Here is a 24272-nt window from a genome sequence, read left to right as displayed (position 1 = left end):
GCAATAGCAAACACAGGTGCCAAGGGCTGGAGCGCAGAAGGGGCACCCTCACCAGCCTGCAGTGCTCAACAGGAGGGCTTCCCAGAGGAGGGAACAGGGTTCCTGCTTCCCTGGCCCAAGTTGTGTCTTCCTTGGAACCAGGAGAGGGAAGGGCAGATGGAGTGTGAGCAGGCAGCAGGAGGGGACAGCTCAGGATGGGTGGGCAAGCTCCCCTCTGGCATGTGTCCCTAGCTCCTGGGTAGAGACAGCACCTCTCTCGAACTCCTATTGTAATTACCCATTTTCTTGACTCACTGCCCTGCCCCCACTCCCAAGTTCAAGGAGAAGCCTGTCTCCCCAGGACCCAGCCCAGGCCTGGCACGTGGGAGATGATGAAAGATGCCACCAGCAACAGTCAGTCAAAGGAACCAATTAACTGATTTATTTTAATCTCAAAAATTTGTCTAATCAATTTGGAGGCCTCCACTGGCCCTGCCTGAGTCCCTACCTAATTTCAGCTACACTGACAGAACCTGAGAAACATCTAGGGGCTGGGATCGCCCCTCACGAGGGCATGCCAGGGAAAATCAGCAGCTTGCTCAGGACTGTCATTGGGGCCAGGTTAAGAAGATGGGGAAATAGAAAACTGGCTCAGATCTCAGTAAAGCTCCATGCCACAGTACTTTGGTTTTTGCCACAACAGGGCGACCCTGAGCTCAATCCACACCCCCCAGAAAGTGTGCCCGCCTAGTGCATGTGCACTCGTGTGATTAAAGTCATAGTTGACAAAGGAAACCACATACCCGAGGTTCCCTTAATCGGCATCATCAAAGCCCCCCAGGGAAGCTCGCAGACCTCTCCAGAGACAGCAGAGGGCCACCCCATATGCCTGTGCTTCTTTGGGGGCAGTGGGTGCAGCAGCTGGGGGGATCCAAGGTGAATCTCAGCAGGGCCTCTGCTAGCTGTGACCCTGGGCAAGTCACTTCCCCCCATGGGTGCTCTCACCCAAAAGATGGGACAACATATCTAGAATATGATGGAGAAGACAAAAGGAGAGGGTTTATCCCAGGGGCAGCCTCGGGGGGAGGACTCCCCTCCCCCAGCCGAGCCAGCCCCCAGCCAACCCTGCCTTCTAACTCTTGAACACCAGGAGGTGTAAGAGTCCCCCGGGAGAACAGTTTGCTAGGCAAGTGGTAACAGCACTGACCACATCGGTTCTTACTGCTTGTAACTGTACCTTGACCCTTAAGAAGGATGACAAGATTCTGAATCATGTCTAAAATTGATCTGTGTTCCTGCTTCCGGTAACGCTGCTGGTTACAGGGCTTTCTGCTTAAAGCTGCAAATTACTCAACAGCCCTAACTAACAGGCTCTAGCTGCTTCTAACCCTGGGAGTCAGGGGGCAGCTGATCTGACGCTGGGGAGGCGGCCAGGCCCAGCTCACTGCAGGAGGTGGACAGCAGCGGCCTTTCGGATGAGCCGCTGGGTCAGGGGTGAGTTGGGCTTCAAGGCATCACGTTCCATCAGAAGGCTCCTGTGGAAACAGGGACAGGGTCTGTGGTGGAACTTCATAGAAGGATGTGGGGCCCTGTGGTCCCTGGGCCCCAAGGCGGACAGGAAACTCGGGCTGGGGCTGAGATGGGCAGAGAGGGGACAGCATCACTGCAGAGGGGACAGGAGGGACAGAGCCCAACAGCAGGAAAGCTGGGCTTGGCAGGAGGACCAGGGAGAAGGCAGAGCGCTGGGGGGGTGGGGAGTGGTCAAGGATGAGAAGGCAGGGACTCCAGTGCATCACCAGGATGTCCAGTGTTTGGAGAACATGTCGACACTGTCCCCAAGACACATAACTGGGTGAGCACATAACTGTGGCCTCATCTGCCTCGGGAAGCTGGGGGCCCATCCACCCACCAGACAAGAGGGTAGAGCCTGTCTAAGGGGGTCAGGGGAAGCCACGCCTGAAGCTGTCTCGGAAGGTAAGTGGCAGGAGACAAGGTATGGAGAAACCCAAGTTTAAACCAAGCTAGTATTGTTTAAGGCAAAGACCCCAAACAACTGACAACAGTGATTCTGTGGTGTGAGGGTGGGGTTAATGGGCTAGGCCGCACTTGGGGCGGGGACACCATGGACGGAGCGCAGGGTTTCCACCTTGGAGGGGAGGGGAGGGGAGGGGAGGGAACTGCCTGTCAGCCCGACAGGAGCAGGTTCCCCTCTGGGGTCAGCATCTGCTCCAGGCTGCCCGCAGGGCGTGTTGTCCCCCCAGCACCCCCACGGGCAGACCGCCCAGCTCGGAGGGTATCCTCCACCCCCCATGGCATGTCCTCACCCTGCACCCGCCCCAGCTCCTCTGCTCCTGCCCTCGGCCAGCCTCTCTCCAAAGGGCCCCACCTTTCCTGCCAGCCTGAGATGCCAACTCACACCCACACCGTGGCCTGGAGCTCTCTAAGCGATGTGACCACTGAAGAAAGGTGTGTAGCTTCTGCGTATGGCCATGGAGGGGTGAACAGCGAGGGGTGTGTGTCCCAAGATGCTTCAGAGTTCCAACCAGTTCTAGAGCATCCAGAGCGCACCTGTATCATTAATGCTGAGAACACCTGCACTGCTCAGTTTGGAGATGCTTTTGGGGCAGCTGGGTCTCACGCAGCATGGACCCCCTGAGCCTGTGCTTAGACCCTGGGCCTTTCCACCTGACCTCCAGGGCTCAGCCAAGGGCCACCCCGGACTTCACTGGGTCTCCCGACCCCTATTCTACCCACCAGGCACCCCGCAGCCCTTCCCTTCCCCTTTTCCCATTGGTGTTCCAGTGGGGTGCAGGGGACCCATGAGGAGGGGTCCTGTCTCACCCCCAGAGCACGAGGCAGCACAGAACCCAGCCGCCCCATGCAGGGCAAGATGAGCCGGGGTGTGGGAGCTCCCAGGCTGCTGGCAAGGGCTGGGCTCTTCAGAGCTTTCTATCTGAGGTGCCCCTGCCCCAACATCCCTAACCCTCCAGGTCCTCCTCCTAACCGGACCACTGGGCCTGGTCAAATCTACTGGTTTTCAGGCTTCCTCTCAACTGTCTCTTCTTTAGGGCACCCTCCCTCCCTGAATCCCAGCCAGCTCAGCCTCCACCCCAGCCTCCAGAGCAGCATGCCCTGCCCACCCCCATGGCAGGTTGTGTGTGTGTGTGTGTGTGTGTGTGTGTGTGTGTGTGTGTGTGTGTGAGATAGCTGCTCGTGTTCCCACGTGAGAGGTAAGCTCCACACGCCAGGCGCTGGGTCTGCCTGCCCCTCCCCCACCTCCTGGGGCCCAGCGCAGCCCGTAAGAAAGGGTGACCCCGGCAAAGGGTACAGCACGTGCAAAGGCCCAGGCCCCTGAAGGAGCAGGACGTGTTGGGTAACTATAGCTCAGCATGGCGAGACTGAGGGGAGGGCTGGGTGGGGGGCAGGAGGACAGGCCTGGAGTGAGGTGGACCCCGGTGGTCAAGTCGAGATGCTAACGGGGAAAACCAAGCACCCCATAGCCTCACGTCCTCACAACCTCAAAGGTGGGAAGCACCTCCGGCAGAGGGAGGTGGGAGCCTCAGGGCAGGCTGGAAGCCCGTGGGGAGACCCCCACCGGAGAGGGGCAGCTCTGCTCAGAGATGTCACCAAGCCCGGCGTGGGTGTGAGCGGGGAACTCACCGCGCCACGTTCTTGTGGACGCCTGACGTGCAGTTCAAGGCTGCGTGGATCAGCAGCTGGTTGAAGACGTCTCTCTGAAAGGTCAGTAGGACAGGTTGGGCTCCTGTAACGTGCGATGATGAGGGATGGGAGCCCCCATCCCGCTGCGGGCAGGCCTGTTCTCAGGGACAAACTTCCTGGGGGTGCGAAAGATGAGGACACCCCCACACCTGAGCACCGGCCCCGAGAGAGACTGCCGGACCCAGGCCTTCGTGCTCCGGCTGCGTTGTGGCCCGAGGCCGGGGGCCCACCTGCGCGTTGCTGCCTCCGATCTGGACGATCCGGTAGCGGATGGGCAGGAGCAGTTCCAGCACGCGGTCAGGGTTCCCGTTCTCGGCCTCCACCAGGGCCTGGCACAGGGGCAGCCCCACATCACGGGCCAGGAGGTGCTGGTGGTTCTCCCCGGGGGTCCTGCCAGCCGAGAAGACGCCCTCGGTCACCTGCAGGGCCCCTCACACTGCCCGAAGGCATACCTGCCTCCCTGCAGGACTCGGGCTTCCCGAGGGAACGGACTGCTCTTCCTCCCCCTGGCGCCTGGCTCTGTGCCCAACACGGCAGGTGCTTTGGTCAGGTGAGCTGGCAGGAGAGAAGCAGCCAGGAAGGGGAGAGAACAGGGTTCTCTTGACCCCTTCAACAGGGTTGAATGGTGCTGTTCCCCTGGCCTCAGGCAGATCCCCCAACGTCTGGCCTCAGTTTGCTCATCTGTAAAGGGTGGGTAACAGTGCCAACCTCACAGGGCTGTCAGGATTGCACACAGTGCAGGTAAAGGCCTGGCTGGAGTTGACCCCCACACTGGGGCAGGTGGTTGTCGCCGCCCATGTCTGCCTGCTTGCCCGCACAGGTGGGTCATGGGGACTGCAGGCAACAGCCTGCTCCAGGCCTGTCTTAAAAGCAAGAATCAAATACTGGAGTGCTTGGCGGGCTCCCCAGGCCTTCCCTACACTGAAATGACCACCGCTGAACTGCGGACCCTTCACCTGAAGCTGCCTCCCCAGCCGAGGCCCACAGATCCTGCAGCACAGCTCTGGGAGGAGCGGGCGGGCAGGTGGCTGGGGTGGTGGCCAGCTCAAGCAAGGCCCCTAGGACAGACCACCAGGGGTCATGGCTTCCACAGCTCCAGCCCTCCAGCGGGGAGACGAGGGGCGGCTGCCTCCCTGGTGGCCCATGCCGCGGAGGACCCTGCCTCTCTGGTCTCCCTCCGGCTCTCCTGTGATTGAAACCGGCTCCCACCAATGCCAGGGAGCTGTGTGACCACGTCACCGCACATCCCTCTCCTACCAGCCTGCCTCGGCAGACTGTCCCCAATTGGCAGATGAGAAGACTGAGGCTCAGAGCAGAGAAGCACTTTGTCCGGGATCTCAGATGGGAAGCAGCAGGGCTTTCTGGTTCCAAGCCTCACCGTGCCCCTCGTGGGAGGCTGCACCCATGACACTGAGGCTCCCACCCCCAGCCGGGGGATGGGGAGGCGACTCTGTCTCTTAGGGGAACAACCGTGCCCTTGCAGGATATAACACGGGGGCACACACCCCTGTGGGGCGCCTGTGTGGCAAGAGCCCTCCACAGGCATCCCCGCGGCTGCGCTCACCAGCAGGGCCTCCACTCCCAGCCTCCCTGGCAGGTCAGGGCAGGGATGGAGCAGACCTCGGCCCACCCCCAGCACCCCGCCACGGCCCCCCCAGCAGGGCCCTGGCCCCTCCACATACTCGCTGGCGTCCTGCAGGGTGGTCAGGAGCTCCTGCGTGGTCTGGGGGTCCCGAGCTCCCAGGGATGCCATCAGGAAGTGTGCGTCGTTGAACAGCAGGATGTGGTCACGGCTGTGCTTCTGGGTCACGGGCAGGATGTCCTGCCACCGCTCACCCACGGACACCCCTGAGGACACGGGGAAGAAACCCATAGGCCTGCGTCCTGTGTGCACGTGTCCTGTGCACGGACCCCCTGAACCCCACGCCCCACAGAGGCCCCTGTGTTCCAGCTGAGGAGGCTGGCAGGTGGCCCCTGGCCTCACGCTGAGGCCTTTGAGCCCAGTTTATGTTAACTTTGTTCAATTATAAACGCAATAGATGCATACGGTAGAAAACAAATTTAAAAAAAACTATTGAAAGGTATTGAAGTTTCTGGCCCCTTTGACGAACCCCAAAACCATTTTTAAAATTCTTCCCAGAATTACCATTGGCATGGCACCTGATACCTAACAGGTGCTCGATAAAACTCCACGGAGTTAATAAATAACATTCTCTCACATTTGTGTCTAGATTTCTCGGTGCTACACAGTCCCTACTTCTGTTCTGCTCCCCACGCTCCCCACCCGCTTCCTGTCTCTCCTGATTCCTCGAAGGGACTACCTTCTTCCTACTTCTCAGGGGCACCCCCCACAGTAGAGACGTTGCCCTTGACCTCTGTCTCTCAGCCCATCAAATCGGACAGGTCTCTTGAGTCTCCACTCTGGATGGTGAGGGAGCGAGCAGCCTTTCCCTTCCCTCCATGTGTCCCTGGCACCACCACTGTGCCTCCCAGCTTCTGTCCCTCCAAGCCTCCCCCGACGTGCCCGGAGGCTCGAGGCTTCAGGGTCCCTGGAGAGTTCCAGGCAGCTTTACACTCTGCCTCTGCAGACGGAGGATTCACTGGGTCTCAGGGTCAACAGGATTCCACCTTTCTTCCAGGCCCCTCAACAAACAGCCCGGCTTTCAATTTTGCAGCCCCACCACTTGAACACCATGAGCTGGCCCAGAAAGTGTAGGCCTCGGCCTACCTGAGCTCAGCCCCACGTCTCAGAGGCAGATGGGAGCCTGCCCGGCCCTGCTCTAGGAGGCTCCCCGCAGACCGGGATAAAAGCCAGACTCTTTACCTGCCTTTCCGGCACGTGGGCTCCAGCTGCCCACCTCTCATCCTTGACCACATTGACCCTGTCTTTGGTCACTCGTCCTGTAACAGGCAGCTGGTTTCTGTGTCCTGGGGGCACTGGGCAGGCTGCTCTCTGCACATCACATCCTTTCCCACCTCTGCCTGGCAAAACCCTACACATGCTTCCATGGCTCACGTTTCACCCCCATTGGGAAGCCTTTCTGGAAACAGCTTGCCCTGGCCAGGCCCTCATCCCTACATTGTCCCGCCGACCCAGGGCCTAGAGTGAATACAGGTTTGGCTCTGTTGGGCCTGAGAGAGGGGGGAGAACCATCTGGCCCCTGGGCTGCTGGCCGGAAGCACCAGAGCTGTGGTCAACCCTGCAGGCTACCTACAGAGCATGGGGTGACAATGTTGAGAAACCTCTCTCTCTGAAATCCCAGGGAGCTGAGAAATGGTCACCTCTTATTCTAGGAAAGGAGGCAGCACCCAGAGCGAGGTGGCCAGGTGTCAGCCGTGCCCGGTAGGGCTGGTGGGCAGGCGGTGGGAATGGCATGGAGCCTAAGCTTACGCACCCGGAGATGATGAGAACTGGAAGAAAGGGGAGTGGAGGCTAGAGCCCATTGGCTTCAGGCTGGCTGGAAGGCAGCTGCAGAGCCGGGACCCAAGGCCACACACAGGCAAGCCGCTCGGGTCTGCGGCAGGGCAATGAGCTCCTTCCCCTCGTTCTGTGGGAGGACAGAGGGCAAAGGAAGCCCAGGGGAGTGCACAGGTCGGGCTACCTTCCATCTGCAGCCGGTAGAGCATGGAGCAGCCGTCCACCACATCCAGCATCGCTCCGCTGGCCTTCAAGCTGGGGAGCACCTGGAAGACAAGGGTGGGCGGGCGCAAGAGGGGCCTCAGGGACGGGCCGTATGTGGGGCCTGCACAGAGCCAGTCTCAGCCAGCAGGATCCACAGCCCTCGCCCCTCCACCTCCACTTCCAGGACCTTCCCGTCACCCAGGTCTCTGGCCACACCAGACGCCAGACCCGAGGAAAGAGCCCCAGCCTTGAGCATAGGCCGGGCCCAGGCACTTGTCACTGCGCCCCCGCCCCGACCGCGGCCTCGGACCACGCGGGGGGGGGCCATGGCGCCGGCTCCTGGTTCTGCATTCGGCTGGCCTATCCCTCATGGCACTGGGGGAGCCGTCCTTCTTTGTCACCCCACAATCCTGACAGAACTCGAAGTGTTTTCCTGGGGCTTAGAGCCCGGGGCCCCAAGCATTTTTGTGACCTCGGCCTTCTATTACAAAGCATGCCCGGGGGCTCCCAGGAGCTGTCAATCAGGCTCCTTTTCTCTTAAAAGCTGCCTGGGGGCTGGAGGAGGGGGAAAGGGAGTCGTGTTCAGTGGGCGTGGGGCGGCAGTCTGTTCCGGAGACAGACCGTGGGGATGGTGAGGGGCCTCCGTGCCACGGAACCCTCCACTCAAAAATGGTCACAGTGCAAATGTGTGTTTTACTAAAATGAAAAAAAAAAAAAAAATTCCTGTGGGCAGATCAGTGGTTCTACCAAAGAAGAGCCATCTAAAATGACTGGACAAGGGGCGCCTGGGTGGCTCAGTCGTTAAGCGTCTGCCTTCGGCTCAGGTCATGATCCCGGGGTCCTGGGATCGAGCCCCACGTTGGGCTCCCTGCTCAGAGGGGAGCCTGCTTCTCCCTCTCCCACTCCCTCTGCTTCTGTTCCCTCTCTCACTGTGTCTCTCTCTGTCAAATAAATAAAATCTTAAAAAATAAAATAAAATGACTAGACAAAAGTCGGGGACTTCAGAAAGGACCAACTTAGATGTGTCATTCTACGGGCGCCCACGCTGAACAGTCACTGAGTGTCCTCACTCCGTCCCGGTTACACCACCACTTGGGGCAAGAAAGAACCCCACGGGGCCTTACACAAGAAGGGAGTTCTTGCTCCAGCTGTTGTTTCTGGCTGAGACGATACTGACGGGCTCAGGTATGTGCGAGAGACTAAAAGGCCAACGTTTGCAATCAACCGAATTGGGTGCAAAGTAGACTTACGTGGTTATCGTAAATGGTCAAGGCAGCCTCGTATTCGCCCTGGAAGAATCAAGTTCCCGTGATCAACATGTGGCAAAGGTCAAAGGTAACACTGAGAAATGAGCTGAAAAGCCAATCCCCAGCCCCAGCCCCACCCCCAGCACCCTCCACGGGGGATGGGGGGTGCCGCCTGGAGGCTCTTAGGATGGCCCAGCAGAAGCTCCTGTGTTCTGGGAGAGGCAGCGCCGGCCCCTGCTACCCAAGGGACAGTTTCTGTTGAGGCATGAATTTCCCCATCGTGCTTGTCAAACAGTTACAAGCTTTCTCATGTATTTCTTCTAGTCTTTCTTCCCTCTATTTTGCCTATGGTACATTCAGTGGGGACCATTGCTTTCCTCCAGACCCTGATCACAGTAGGCCCTCACCTTCCAAGCATCTCTCTTGGGACTTTGGGGGAGTTTCTAGATTTTCTCTATGATTAAGCACCATTGCAAGAAGCTCCCTTATAAATGGGACCCTGTGGCAGAATCACTGGGGTCAAGGGTGCTCCCCCCACCCTCGCTTCCACTGGGACGAAGCCTTTGGAGTGTCTCATGGCTCCTTCGGGTACAATCTGGGGGGTGGGGCCGTTCACTCCAGCAGCAGAGGACGCTCAGTGTAACTTGTCTCCAGAGGTGGTATACAAGATACGGGATTTTCATGTTCAGACAGTGAAAAATGCCTAACGTAGTTTAAGCCTGAAAAGCTATTTGAAAACATGAATGCTCCATTACATCCAGACACTATCTAAATGTGCAAACACAAAATATTATCCCCGGGATATAGCGAAAGGTAGAAAGAGATTTATTTCGCTGGACATCTATACAGGATAAGACAGCTGGCCACCTTACCTTTTCAATCAGATACAGAGCCCAGTGCCAGTAATTATGACAAGCAAGCATATCAGAGTCCTGGGGAAAGAACGAGAGAATTAGAGAAAAATCTGACAACCTGTGGGACAAAACTTACTGACTGTGGTTTTTGTGACAGGGCGGAGGCCCTCCACCCCTCTTTGAGTGCAGGGAACATTGCCCGGGCCAGCTCCGAGGAACGGTGACTGGGGACTTGTCAGCCCCGCAGCTAGAGTGGGAGGAGCAGGGCCGACATCGAGGCCACCCCCGTCCTCAAGCCTCAAGCCCTCCTTATGCATGGAGTAGAGAAAACGGGTGATAAATCCATCCCACAAACGGGTGCAGAGGCCCACTGGGTGTGCAAATCCCAAGAAAGCCGTGAGGATCGACGAGCCCAGGGCTGGACTCCCCACAGCTACTGGGGAAGCCCACAGATGAGGGGGGCGGGGTTGACATCTGGACAGTTACTACTGGCACCCTTCAGGCCCGGGCGTGAATGCTAGCCCTTCCTTCTGTGAGGTTACTGCAGACGCTCCCTCCTCTGCCTGGGCACTACCTTCCATTTCTTGGAAAGAGGAACTGACAATACCTCCTCACTGACCCACGTCCACCTTGCACCTGTGCTTAAGGACACCCCTCTTCCTCACAGGCCCCAGCAGGCCTCAGTGTCTTTGCTCAATCTGGTCCTTGGCTGGGATACCCTCCACCTCCCCACCCTTCACCTGGGAAACCCTTACCATCCTTCGATACTCAGCTCAGGGGTTGCCTCCTCCAGGAAGCCTTCCCTGACCAAGCCCCCTCAAGTCCAATGGGATTGAATGCCTCCTCGGAGTTTCCACATCCCTGAGAGTACCCCTATCATGGTGTGGTTCATGGGCTGCTGGGAAGCCGCTCACTCCACTTGACCAGGCCTTTTGAGGACAGAGAAGTCTGGGCTGGACTCTCATGGGGTCCGTAGGGTGGGATCTTGACTGAACTCCAGTCTGGGGCAGGAGCAGGAGGAAAGGGAGCCCCAGGTCACACCGTCTACCCTAGGGCTGTCCTGTCAGGCCAGAGGCTGCCCAGAGCCATGGCAGGGGACAGATGCAAACATCAGGGGGTTAGTGCCCTTTGGGAGATGAGCTGGCCAGCCTGGGCTGCCTCATTTTGCACATGTCTGGAACCAACACCAATGGGAACTCATTTGGGGCCAAGGACTTCACAGTTATTACAACAGCAGGTGAACCGATGAAGAAACGAGGCTCAGAGGAATCGCTCTCTTGCCCCAGGGTCCAGCCAGGCCTCCAACACCCAGTAAAATCACAGCATCTGGGTGAGGGACGTGAATGGAACACACTGGAAGGCCCTGGCCAGGCCTTCCTTGGCCTCCCTCGGGTCTGCCTGGGCAAGCCCCCGGCCCTCAGCCAGGAGGGCGGCCACACGGTTGTGCCCCAAACCCCAGACTCAGTGTTCTCACAAGAGCTAGCCCTGTTCTGCCTGGGGGAGCCTGAGGGCAGGGCTCCACCCCGAGCTCTGGCTCAGGCTGCCCCAGTGCCTCTCCCATCCCCAGTGTTTGTGGATCCTGAGAAAGATCTGGGACCTCACGGGATCACAGTTCTCAAATGCTGTCTCACACCTGTTCACCTGCTCTACCTCATTCCACTCCCACTTCCCACTGGGATGTCCGAGGCCAGGGGGCAGCTCGGAAGGATGCAGGGGCTGTACCATTCCCCGCCTGCTCCCTGCCGGATTCCTGGTCTCTTCATGGTTCCCTCGAGCACTGAGCATCTGCTGCTCGGTGCCAGGCAGAGACTCACCACCTTGGCCAGCGGGACCTTGGGAAGCCCACCATGGCACAGAGAAGGGCAGGGCAGCAGACCACACCTGGACGGGTGGCCAGGCTGGGTGCCAGAGATAAGCCTGGGGGCAAGCGATGCACACAGAGGAAGGAGGGCTCCCTGGTGCTGCTGTTCCCCAGGAGTCAGCTGAGCCAGTTGGCAGCTCAGGGCCCTCCAGGTTCTCACTGGGGCCAGGCTCTTGTGCCCCTGGTAATTTTCTGTTCCGTTCCTTTACACCAAATGCCCCAGCCCAAAACCTATTCTAGAATCACCTGCAAAACACTGGCAGGTTTGGGGGAGCCATGTGGCTCCCAGGGGACTCCATGGCTTGACAGAAACTCCTCTAAGCAGAATTTTCCCTGAGCTAAGCTGCACCCTGGAACTGCTGTCTAAAAGCCTCGGCTTAACTCAAGGGGGATGCACGGGATTTTCTAGGCAGATGACCCGTGGACAAAAATCGTACCTTCCAGTGGGCTTCTGAGTGCTGCATGAACTCCAATCCATCCTTGATTTCTGCTTTCATCTCATGAATGTGGGCAATGGTGTGCACCGACCAGGCGTCCGTGGGGTTAATAGATAAAGCCTACACGGGGAGGGAGTGGAAGACGATTAGAGATAATGTGGATTAGTCAGGCCGCCTGGTGGCGAGGCATCTCCAAGTGACGCAGGGACGAGGGGCCTGCGTTGGATGGGCGAGTGTGCCGCTGACACAAGTATGGGCACTGGGACAGTGATCCCCAAGTCCAGCCCCGCTGACCATCTATGCGCTGCTCCCAGTGAGGATATCGCTGCCCATTTCAAAGGTGAGGGACTGTGCTCAGAGAGGCTGGCTGACTGGCTCAAGACCACAGCTGGGTCTTTCCAAGGCCAGGACTCATCCTCAGGGCCCTGCGGGCTCCTGCACACGGCTGAGTCACCTGCAACATGCCAACCAGCCTCTCTGGGCCTGTCTTCCCCCTGGTGAGAAGTAACGCCGCCCTCCTCCCGGGCCGCTGTGGAGGTGAAGTGGACTTGGAGTGTCTGAATGCTGAGCTGACCACCCCGGGCTCCGCGGGCTCCTGGCAGCCCCTCACGGATGACCACATGCCCGTGAATGGCCTTCTGGGCTCATTCTGATGTTCTTACTATTCATAAGAACAGGCCCTCACATGACCAGTGAGCTTGGCAGTGACCCGCAAGGCAGGCGGGACACAAGGTGGGATTCCTACCCCACTGTAGTTTTCTTCTTCTCCTCCTGTGTTCAGCTCATGTGTCCTGGGCACCTCCCAAGTGCCAGGCACAGACCAGCAGGCTGAGGCTCGAAGCGGCCCAGCGGACAATCCACAGGAGCCCACCAGCTCACGACCCCCCCAAGCCCCCCCCCACTTGCACAAGCCTGCCCAGGCAACGTGGGGACGCTGTGAGAAACGGGGCGTCCCGAGAAGGGATCCACTAAGTGTGCTGGTCTGGTGCAGGGCGGAGGCGAGGGGTGCAGCTCAGGGCAGGGAGCAGGTGCAGCTACCAAGACGAAGGGCCCACCCTCTACGAGGGGCTCCGGACCAGCTTGCTCCCAAGTCTCCCGGGAGTCAGAGTCATGAGGCCCGGCACGACCGCCCGGCGGGTACCCCCAGCCTTTGCCCCCAGGGCCTGCCCCGCCCACCTCCGCCCTAAGCCTCAGCCTATCCAGTGGCTCCAAGCTTCCTGAGAGCGGAGGCGGGGCTGACCCCTGCCCGCGGCCCTTTGCTCTTCCTGCCCTTAGGGTTTGGCTTGCAGACGCTAGGCCCACCCCTCCCGCGCACCCATCGCCACCGCCAGGCCTCTCCAGACTCCAGCGGGGCCTGGCGGTCACTGTCACTGTGAGGCCCTGCTCAGTAATCACCTCTGGTGTCCTGGCCTCAAAACCCTGGCGTCAGGGTCAGAGCGTGGCGCCTGCAGGACGGGGTGCAGCCGGAGAACGGGGCACGGAGGGCACAGAGAGGGGCTCCCCACGTACCACCTCCTGCTCCCAGTGGGGCGTAAGCCTGCACCTTTTGTCCGCCCTCCAGCTTCTCGAACCATCCTGCCAGCCCTTGGGTGCCCAGACGGACACCATCCAGCAAAGGGGTCCAGCTGCCATGGTCTCCGGGGCACCTTCCTGTGGCTGAGCCCCTGGACAGTGTGGCCTGCTCACCCAGGCCATGGAGCCCAGAAGCCATGAAGCACGGAACCATCACCCTGCACTCAAGTCTGGGCTCCATCTCTATAAGCAGAACAGATTTCAGAAACCTCATGGCCCTTGGGCCCCCAGAGGGTGCTGCTGCCTCCTGGGGAGGGGTACTGGAGGCCAACTAGGGCAGCGTCTCGGGGGAGGAACACTGGCTGGGATGCTGGGAAGCCGGGTCTGGTCCAGGCAGCCTAAAGGACGGTGGTCCGGTCAGGTGGCCCGGCCGAGCACCGGCTCTGCCCTCCCTGAGCTGCGTGGACTTGAACAGGCTCCAGCCTTGGCCTCTCTCTGAGCCGTGACCACCTCATCGGGACAACGAGGAGATTAGTGCTCGTGGTAGAGGGAATGAGCAGATCAGAGTGGGTGTATATCAAGTGTCGGCACCCAGCCAGACACGGGAGTGCATGACAGACCCTCCCCCGGCCTCAGTTTCCACTCCCATGAGGACACCCCATGCCCAAGTCCACCGCCGTGGCCTGCTGCTTGGTCCTGGGCCCCTGGTGAGGGGTGCCCACCATGCGCCTGGGTACCAGCCAGCCCACCAGGCGAGCATGGCCGGACGGCCCTGGGCTGCCAGGAAGCACTTAGCAAAACCACATTGCTCGGCGGCACCTTTCACCGGGGTTCCCTCCCTCTGGAAGGAGGCAGAGGTCCAGGGAAGGGCTGGCTGGCAGGAGCCCAGCCCCCAGGTCAGGGCGCTCCTGGAAGCAGCCTTTGTTTGCAATCATGGGGCAGCTCCCTGAAGCTCTGGACTGAGACAGACAGAGCTGGGGGAGCCTGGGCTGCCTCCCGTGGGACCCGGAGGGAGAGGTGAACATAGCCTCCCTGGGTCTCATTCACCTTCCCAGCCTGCGGAGGCAGTTTGCGGAGGGAGCCCTGCAGATTGCGGGAGGGGAGGCTGCTTTCGCTGCTAATGCGAGTCCTCCCGGTGTGTCTGCGGACAGGGAGAGCAGTGGGGGGCCGTGTGCTCCGGCCCCACCCGACGCCCCTCCCTAGGGGTCGGCCCCGGGGCAAGGGCCCTCTCACCTCTTTGGCCAGCTTCTCTGCCTTATCGTAGAAGTTGGTTTCCATCAATCCAAAAGAATAGATGCCTTTCACATAGCTGAAAACAGAGGAAACAAGTCTTCAGGAAAAGTGGGCTGTTCAACCCTCGGTACGGACAAACTGTGTCCCCCCAAATGATGCTTGCACATACGCCCTAATTTGGAATTAGGGTGTTTGCAGATGATGCAGTCCAGATGAAGTCCTACGGGGTGAGGGCGGGCCTGCAATCCAATGACCGGTGTCCTTACAAGAGAAAGGGGAGGTGGGCTTGGACACACACGCACACGCGCACACACACACACACACACACACACACACACGACGGAGCCACATGAACACAGGCAGACGCTAGGATGGTGCAGCTCCAGGCCAAGGAGCGCCAAGGACTGCCAGTTACCGCCAAGAAGCTAAGGAGAGGCGAGGGAGAGTTCTCCCTTAGAGCCCTCGGGGGGAGCACACCCCTGCTGATGCCTTCATTTCTGCCTTGTGGCCTCCAGAACTCTGAAAGTATGAATGTCCGTTGTTTGAAGCTGCCCAGTTTGCGGCACGGTTACAGCAGGCCCGGGAGACTGAGCCCCCTCCCCCTCACCAGCCGGTGGTGGCCCCGTGCCGGGCACCACCCCAAACACCATGCTTCCTAGCAGCTGGATGCTCAGGCTGGTGAGGAGCACTGTGACCTTCATCGTCGGCACAATCGTCCGACCCCCAAACCCTGTCTCTAGAGCGGGCCCCTCTGCGATTCGCACCCTACCCCCATCAACACACTGCCTCCCCTGAGGATGCCGGGGCCCTCTCTTTCCTGTCCGGCTGGGGGCACCCACCTGGAAGCACAGCCCAGGACACCTCCCTGGGAAGCACCGGGGAGTGCAGGCTGGCGGGGGCTTCTCTGCGTGGCAGCTCTGTGCCCACCCCCAGCCCAGCCTGACCTGCACTCACTGGACAGTTCCTCCCCAGACCCCAGCTCCTAGAGGCCGGGACCCCGTCTGTCCAGCTCCTCTTGGCCCGGGCACAGCCCTGGATGAGCCTGAAGACACTTCACTGAATAAACGCACACTACGATTTCTTAGCTGTAATCGCTGGCATGGAGTACCGGGCTGAAAGAGGCATTCTTTCCTGTGGTTTTGTGGGATTATGGGAAAACATGATAAAGCATGGAGTTCCTATTTGTGACTCAGATGTTATCTTTACCACCATGCATACAAAGTCTAGCTCTCATTATTCATAGAAGCCACGTCCTAACACACTGGCTTCCAGACTTTTCTTTCAAATATTTATTTCTTTCAAATATTTCTCTTAAATATTCAAATATTTCTCTTGAATATTTAAATGTTTCTTTTAAATATTTATTGAGGTCATTTCACCTTCAACTTCACGCATATATGGAATGCTCGGGGTTTACCCGGTACTATTAGGCTCTTGCGATGATATAATCTTACCAACGTGGCCGGGCTATGGTACCCAGGTGTTCGGCCAGACACTATCTAGATGCTTTCATGAAGGTATTTTTCAGGTGCGATTAACATTTAAATCTATAGACTCTGAGTAAAGTACATTACCCTCCGTAATATGGGTGGGCCTCATCCAATCCGTTGAAGACGTAAGAGAAAGGAGTGAGGTCCCCAGAAGAAGGAATTCTGCCTCCAGATTGCAACACAGAAACACTGCCTGACTCCCCAGACTGCTGGCCCGGCCTGTGGATTTCAGACTTCCTTGCCAATCCCTGTAACTTCATGAGCCAATTCCTTAAAATCAATAATCTCCCCCCATATATATCTGTAAATGATACAGCCATAGATATTCATACTCTCTTGGTTCTGTTTCTACAAAGAACCCTGACTAACACAGCTCTCCAATCCATGAGTCCGTCTGACCTTCACAACCATCCTGTGATTTTTTTTTTTAAAGATTTTATTTATTTACTTGAGAGAGAGAGAGAGATCACGAGCAGTGGGGAGGGGTAGAAGGAGAAGCAGGCTCCCCGCTGAGCAGGGAGCCTGATGGAAGGCTCCATCCCAGGACCCTGGGACCATGACCTGCCTGAGCCAAAGGCGGATGCTTCAGCAACTGAGCCACCCAGGTGCCCCCATCCTGTGATTAGACATGATGGAGGCCATTCTGTGTGGCGGTCACTAGAGCCGCTCGGTACTCCAGGCCTCCCTCTCTTCCCGAGCACAGAGCAGAGATGCACTTCCTGGCCTCCCGTGGGTGGGGGACCAGATCCAACCAATGGCTTGGAAGTGGTAGAGCACGTCCCTTCCTATCTGAGTCCTGCCACTGTGAGTCCCCCAGGGGTGCTCTCCTCTCTTCCTCAGTGACCTGCTAGATCCTCTGGGTCCCTGATGTGGGACGGAGACAATAAGAAGGGTGCAGAGCCCTCAGCCCTCCCTTAACAGGTGTGTAGTATGTGTGAGAAATGAGCCTTTGAAGAATCAGATCTAGAGGATGTTTGTTACCACGGCAAAAACTACCCTGGGCTGACCGATACACATGGTACTGTCTCACTCACAAGATGGGATGGGATGAAGAGCAAACAGAGAGATCTTTTCACTTGCAAGGACTAGGAGAAGAGCCACAGCAGACTCAGTATTTCTGGGCAGGGCCAGGACAGGTGCCATGTTTTCAGGGCAGAGGAGAGAGAAGAAGAAAGAAACAATGTGATTTCCAACTTGCACATACCTGCTCAGGGGGATGCTGGGTGTCCAGAAGGGGTAAATTCGAGCCACAGAATCTCGCATCTGTTCCTGGTAGCCCAGGTAAAAATAGGCATCGTGGGAAAATTTTAGGGCTAACATGTCTGTTGGGTGGTCGCAGAGAATCTGTTCCCATAGTTCACAGGCTCCGGAAAAGTTCCTGAAAAAGCCAAAGAGAGATTTCTCAGCCACTGAACATGTAGCTCATCCACATGGGACGTGCCAAAGGCCTCGCTTCTTGCCAGAGTCTGAACTGGTTCAACAGAAATATATATAATATATAAAGAGGGGAGGGGAGAGGGAGGGAGGGAGAGAGAGACAGAGAGAGGGGGGAGAGAGAAGGAGAGAGAGAACTTATTTTATACACACCCCCACACACAAGTTTCTGTGTTAGGTTGTGGCTCAGAAAATTGAAAAACCAGTGAGATGCTTTACTCTGGAATTCAAACAAACCAAAAAACTGGCTTAACAAGTTGCCAAAGGCAATTTCCCTGAGCTGGTGAGCCAGCTACGTGAAGTCTGTAGTGGGAGAAGCCCACCCCAGGCTGACCCCGGGCACCGACCCAGCAGGAAGGACCAGGCACAACTTGGTTACTGCACCATCCGCTCAGGTCACCTAGCCGTGCAGGGCATCTCCCCTGCCTGAGCAGATGTAGGGGCTGTCCCAGACAGGGGCTCCAGGACCACGACACACACGGGGGGGGGGGGGGACAGCTGTGGGGGCAACAGAGGCAGGAGACAACCTGGAAGGCTATGAGCAGACGCTCACGAGGGTGTGTTAGGGCAACGAGCATAGGGTGAGTGCTTTCTTCTCTCTTCTTTTATGTATTTCTGTAACGTGGTCCTATTATTTCTGTAACAAACATAATAACTGATTCAGTTAAAGAAATAAAGTAAGTTGCTTTGAACGCTAGATTGGAAATCCTAGCCGACTGTCTCCCCATTTCTGCAGCCAGGTGGAGACAAAGCAGCAGGCAGGGAGACGGCCCCGGGAGGCAGGGCAAGAAGCACCCCAAGTCCCCCTTCCCAAGGGTGTTGGGCAGCCCGTGGCATCGCCCCGCGCGCTCTCAGGGTGCTGGCCCTGGCCAGGGAGGCCCTCACCCCTTGGCAAAGGTCTCCACTGCAGACACGTGCAGCTGCTCCCGCTGTGTCAGGGGCTGTGTTTGGGAAACCTCCACCATAGTCTTCACGGCCAAGTCCAGCTCCCCGTCCAGCCTCACAGAGCTCCCAGTGCCGATCAGCACGAGGCCATTCGCAATGGCGTGACCCAGCGCTGGTGAAAGGTTGGAGAGCAACTGGTGATTCAGACGGCCCCGCCCAGCCTGGCCGGCCTCGCCAGCCCAGCCAACCCGGCCAGCCCAGCCAGTGTGAAATAAATGCCCCCCCCCAAGGAGGGCCAAGCCAGGTGGCTGGTGCGCTGTGCGCCGGGCCCCCGAGACAGTCCAGGGCTCAGCTGGGACCCTCACCATGCACGTGAAGGAGCAGCAATCCCCAAAGCATTCTGCACCTCCGCCAATGTTTTTCTAACAAGGACCCTGTGGTGAGTGCCAGTGTCTGGAGCACGTTCTCCCCGCCCCTACTGGGTGAACTGTTTAGGGCCCTCCACCCCTAATTTCCCTCAACGGCCGACACTCACTACCACCCACACAGAGACTCCAGGGAAGTGCTCAGCAGATGAACCAGTGCAGGGGGCTGGTCTCTGGAGCACGGTGGGTCTGAGCCACTCTCCTGCACGGACAGCTTGCGGGTGGGGTGGGGGGGATGGGAGGGTATGCCTGGGGCCCTTGTAGCAACCTTGCTGGCAGGTCTGCGGAACCCCCAGGCCCTACTTGAGCTTCCTAGCCCCCAGCCTGACAGAGGTAAGGTGTCTGCTGGCATTCAGAACTCTGTCACTGGCCCAGGCCTGAGACCGAGGACCCAGCTGTAGTATAGTTTTGGGACCACCCATGTGGCCCCTGCTTCTATCCTGGGGCCTGAGGTCTGCTCGGCATGCCTGAGCGCACTCCCGGCTCCTGGTCCCCTATAGGCTGGGCTCAGCTTCCTTCTTCCCCCATTCTGTGCACCCTGTCCTCAGCAGGTTCCAGAATGCACTGGGCTGACCTCCCTATGCCTCCGTGGCTCCTCTGTGACGCCGGCCTCCGTGGCTAAGGCCTCACCAGTGTCCTGAAAGGCTGCGGTAGCCACCTCTTGGGTTCCAGAGGCAGGCCCAGGATACAGAAAGCCTTATGTGATCCAAGCCACCCAACTACCAGCTGGGTGATTTTAGATGCATTTCTGATTCCCTCTCCTCCTCTGAGAAATGAGATCAGTGTCTTCCATGCAGAATTGACAAACAATGAGGGAAAAAATTAGGAAGATGCCTTCTGTGGAACCCAGCATCTCTATGAAAGCAGCTGTTACTCCAAGCCCAACAGCGGCTGTTGCCTTCCCGCCCTCCCTCCACGCAAAGGCCAGCCCAATCGCTGCCACCAGTCTGCCCTCCCTGTACCAGCTGAGTCTCGAAGTCAGGGAACCAGAAAGGTGCTGGACACACAAGATGGGGCTCAACTCAGGGACAGCATCACTCACCGAAGGTTGGATCTGCAGCTTTGAGCTTTGACAGGCAGCCCTCAATGCCACCAAGACTTTTGTCGTTGGTCCATTTTACATACTGAAATAGAAAAGGCAAAACAAAGTTGTCCCCAGGGAGCCCTTAGTTTGTGTTGAGGAAGGCATGTGTCTCAATCTGGATTTTCTCTCTAGAGAATTCAGTATTTCAGTCTGGACTCCGAAACCACACCTAGGTTGGTCTCGTGTGAAGAGACTGAACACTCATAACTGAAGGCACATTTTCTTTTTTTTTTTTAAGATTTTATTTATTTATTTGACAGAGAGAGACACAGAGAGAGAGGGAACACAAGCAGGGGGAGTGGGAGAGGGAGAAGTAGGCTTCCCGCTGAGCAGGGAGCCCGATTCGGGGCTCAATCCCAGGACCCCGGGATCATGGCCTCAGCCGAAGGCAGACGCTCAACGACTGAGCCACCCAGGCGCCCCTGAAGGCACATTTTCTAGAGCTGATCAGGTCACCATTTTCAGAAAAGAAACATCTAAAGGAAGCTTCTTTCTGACAGATGACCTTCCCAGAACATCGGCTTCTTTAGCCACAAGACGGGCCTTGAAATCAGGCACCCCAGTGGGAACCTTCCTACTTTGTATTCATTCCTTCCAAAAAAGAACTTTACTAAACATTTTTTTTTTTAAGATTTTACTTATTTATTTATTTGAGAGAGAGAGAGAGAAACAGCATGAGAGGGGATAGGGTCAGAGGGAGAAGCAGGCTCCCTGCCGAGCCGGGAGCCTGATGTGGGACTCGATCCCAGGACCCTGAGATCATGACCTGAGCCGAAGGCAGACGCTTAACGACTGAGCCCCCCAGGCGCCCTTTACTAAACATTTTTGACAAAAAGTTAGGAAGAGACATGAAAGCCCAATGATCAAACTTAATCTCACCCCATTGCCATTTTTGACAATTTGGTAGATCTGTTTCTAATTCTTTTTTCAAAAATGCTTATTTGGGGGGGACACCTGGGTAGCTCAGTCGGTGAAGCATCTGACTCTTGATCTCAGCTCAGGTGTTGATCTTAGGGTCATGAGTTCGGGCCCCGCATTAGGCAATAGGAAAATAAATAAAATAAAAATAAATAAAAATGCTCATTTTTTAAAAAACCCTAAAACCATAATAATGCACTGGATTTTAAAATGTGTCTTATCAGATGTCTAACCTACATCTACACAGAATTAGCAGAGTGTGTTTTACTAAGACACAGGGGAGGCAGTGCAGAGATTCAGAGGTCCTACGCTCTAACACAGAGCAGCACAGAGACGCTGATCCATGGGACAGGCTGTGCGGGGGTGGGGGTGGACCATGCTACGTTGAGGAACTGGGTTGTGTAAAAAATCAAGGGCTCTACCAAGGCCAAAATGTGCAAGAAGAGCACAAACAGAGCTCACATGCACACAGTGGAGTCCTTTGGCAAGCTAACAGAATTTCACTGGCTGTTTCTTCTACTTAGGTTTCTAGAAGCCTTTTTTGGTCCTTATGCTGTGTGGATGGAGTTAGCAGGCAATGTTCTCATTGCTCATGATAAAGACCAGCTCTGGGGTTTTCCATCGGCATACACAGACCCAGGTACATCCTGCTCCTGCTCTACCTGAGTGCATGAGCCAGCTCAGCTCCCTGGGCCTCAATTTCCCCACCTGTCAAACAGAGTTGTTGGACTCCACCTCTGAGACCCTCCTAGTTCTAAAACTATAGGCTCCTTCATTTGTGTTAGAAATTGCTGGTAACAGGGTGGAGGGTCTTGGAACAGCCAAGGTGAGAGCAATATATTCAAAGATTAGCTCCAGGACAGGGCCCCCGGCCCGCAGTGGAGGGGGCCCATATCAAACCCTCAGCAGGCCACAGGGGGATGCCTAGGGAAGAGGGTCAGCATCCTCATAAACATCCCATGGCTGTCGACCGGCCACTGGGGGCGCCTCTCAGCTGTGCCATAGGTTGGCAAAAATGTTTCCAATCCCAGGGCCCAGAGTACATAAATCCCACTGTAAGCGGTTGCTAAATTCATCGTGAAATTGAAAACAGCATCCACCACTTTCCAAGCTGTTGGCTGTGGGTCTTCAAAGCATGATGAAGCATGTTTGTGTCCCCAGGATGCCCTACTGTACCCAAGTCGACCAGGAGATTTGGTAGCCACAGGGCTGGTGGGCTTCACTGCTTATAAAACCGGAGTGCTGATAAAGGTGTAAAGCTTTAGAAGCTTCTAGTATGTGCCGGCTCGTGGTCATCATTCAGCAACTTTGCGTGGAGAGTACGTCAGATGATACATGCGTCTGGCTAGAAATGGAAGCCAGCCGTGTTAGGTGGGAGTTCAGAGCACAGCTGCACGCTTGCGTAAGTACCGTTTATTTTGTGGCATAAATAAATGCAGCTGCTGGATAGGCCGGAACATTAAACACGAAAAATATATTACCTAAAAGCCTTCAATAATTTTAAACACTGCACCCCGGGCCTTCAGATCAGAGACCACCACATTGCTCGGTAGGCGTACCTGGGTCAGGGTAGCATCATACAGCTTGCAGGCCTCGTTGCTGGTGGTCGAGAGTGGGAGCCCTGCATCCTTCCAGGCCTACACACAGCGAGAAAAGAACATCCATGTAATCCTCCAAACGTAAAGATAAACCCCAACCCCCAAGCCCGGAAGATCTCCAAATGCAGAAGATTATCAGCCGGTTTGGGTTTCCATAAGCCCCAGCCTTGAGGGCATGGACTCTCAGATTTCATAGACCGGTGCAGAGCACATGAGCTGAGCCCTGGGTGGGAGAGCCTGATGTAAATCCCAGGGGTCTCTAAGTAGCTGTGTGCCTCCCAGCAACATCCTCCGTCAGGCCCTTGGCTGGCCCCACATGGGGCTCCAGAGGATGTATGGGGCAACTGTGAAGTGTCTGCCAGGGGAGCAAACATACAGTACGGGGAAGTCCCTGAGAAGGCTTGACAGAGGTCTGGGAGGGCAGAAAAGGGGTATAGCGTTAGCACGCATGGTGGGCAGGGCGGTCTTTCCATCTAGCTGGCAAGGCTATCTGCCAACCACCAAAACAACTCCTCTCCTCCCTCAGCTTCATCAGACGACTCAGACCTGTTAACCCTCAGGGCTGCCTTTGGTGTCCTACCAGGGCCTGTGACTCCCCTGGGAGAGGAAATGTCCTCTACTCCCCCAGCACCGATTGCCTATTGCATGACTGGGGGGCAAGTCCCCTGAACTCCAACTTCCTCGTCTGCAAAAGGGGTTCGGGCTTCCCACCCTGGAGGGTCCCAAGCAAGCAGACGTCCCCGCTGTGCCATGCCAGGGCTAATGCTTTTTAGGTCCCGGGGTCTCCGCGGGGCCCAGAAACGCGGCCGGGGTCCCACAGGAGGGTGCTCTGGTCCCTTCCTGCACCCAGGACGCACGCCAGGACCTCACGGCCGGTTCCCCGGCTGACCTCGGGTCCCGCGCAGGTCGGTTCTCGTCCCACCGCGGGCGCCAGGCCATCCCGGGGCCGTGGGCCGGCCGGCTTCCGACTCCACGTACCTGGCAGTCGCGCAGCGGAGCGGGAGCGGCCATGGTGCGCGAGGGTGGCGGGCGGGTGTGGGGTCCAGGCACCGCCCCAGCCTTCCGGGTGGGGGCGGGGGACGGACACCGCGGGGCGGAGCGGCCGCGCCCCCCGCTCGCTCACTGGTCAGCTGCGCCGGCCCCGCCCCGGGGCGCTCCGAGGGGGTCCGCGCCTGCCGGGCCGGGCTTGGGCTGAAAGGGGTAGGCTGCGGTGGGAGCCTTGCGGGGCACACCTGCCTCCCCCATCAGACACGGAGCCTGGGCGGCAGGGCCTGAGGGCGGTCCGGGATTCGCTCACCGTCCCAACTCCCTCCCCACCCCCGCCAGGGGGCTCTTCCCTGCTGGGGACTCTGCTGGGGACGCAACTGCAGAGTCCCTTGGGAGGCAGGGGACCCCTAGGGCAGCGGTCACTTTCAAGCTCTTCGGAGTCCCATATTAAGCCTTGCGCGGGCACGTGCCTAGAGGTCATTTTTTGAATCAAACTGAAAGGCGCTCACAACTACAGGCTGTAAAGAAAATCTGCAATATGATCCCATTAGACAACGTTTACTACTATGCAAAACAATATATTGCTGAGGGACTGACTCTTATATAAACGCTAGGGGAACACGAAATAATAGCAAAAACTGAATTCAGATCCATGGGTGCCTCCAGTGCTGCTGAGGATTCTCTCTTGAAGGGTACACTGAGGCCGTGGACTGCATAGGATGGTTCTATCTCCTTAGTAGGGATGCGGGCACATGGTGGCTCTTGGTTATTTTTTCTGTCTTTTCACACATCTTAGATCTTTTATAGTACTCCCACTCCCCTCTGCTTACCGTCCCACTTCCCTATTCTACCATGTCTGAAAAACTTGCCCAGAGTTTTCCGTGGTTGTTCACACCAGGTAGCACTGACCCTGACCTTATCAGGGACAGTAAAGGCCTTCCTCCTCCAAACCCAGCAGCTACCTTGGCCACGTCTAGCATCTCCTC

At 57.3% G+C, this 24272-nt stretch overlaps 1 protein-coding gene across 2 annotated transcripts; it reads right to left on the bottom strand.

Annotated features, from left to right (window-relative positions):
* Positions 1-398: 398 nt before the first annotated feature.
* TTC38 (tetratricopeptide repeat domain 38) lies at positions 399-23422 on the bottom strand. 2 transcript variants are annotated; one of them, XM_036072829.2, is made up of 14 exons: positions 23278-23421; positions 22261-22338; positions 19742-19823; positions 18275-18446; positions 17160-17333; positions 14466-14541; positions 11721-11840; positions 9441-9500; positions 8572-8610; positions 7302-7383; positions 5382-5547; positions 3930-4089; positions 3640-3713; positions 399-1514 (listed from the first exon to the last, which is right to left on the bottom strand). In XM_036072829.2, exons 1-14 carry the CDS (start codon positions 23308-23310, stop codon positions 1421-1423), a joined length of 1410 nt encoding a protein of 469 aa, XP_035928722.1. In that variant the 5' UTR covers positions 23311-23421; the 3' UTR covers positions 399-1420. The 2 variants fall into 2 exon arrangements, with proteins under 2 accessions (XP_035928722.1, XP_077932880.1); XM_078076754.1 differs by lacking the exon at positions 399-1514 and adding an exon at positions 1522-2527 and having other exon boundaries at positions 23278-23422.
* Between the last annotated feature and the right edge of the window lie 850 nt (positions 23423-24272).

This window comes from Halichoerus grypus, chromosome 6, assembly GCF_964656455.1.
Source record: "Halichoerus grypus chromosome 6, mHalGry1.hap1.1, whole genome shotgun sequence".
NCBI lineage: Eukaryota > Metazoa > Chordata > Mammalia > Carnivora > Phocidae > Halichoerus > Halichoerus grypus.
Note: the sequence above shows the minus strand (reverse complement) of the source record. Positions and strands in the feature narration are given on the sequence as shown.

Excerpts from the sequence above, each read along its gene's own strand:
- TTC38 (XM_078076754.1), bottom strand. The coding sequence starts at position 23,310 with ATGGCCGCTCCCGCTCCGCTGCGCGACTGCCAG. Across the intron at positions 18,447-19,741 it reads AGCTGCAGATCCAACCTTCG|CGCTGGGTCACGCCATTGCG; the intron begins GTGAGTGATGCT and ends ACCTTTCACCAG. Across the intron at positions 8,611-9,440 it reads CTCTGTATCTGATTGAAAAG|GGCGAATACGAGGCTGCCTT; the intron begins GTAAGGTGGCCA and ends TGATTCTTCCAG.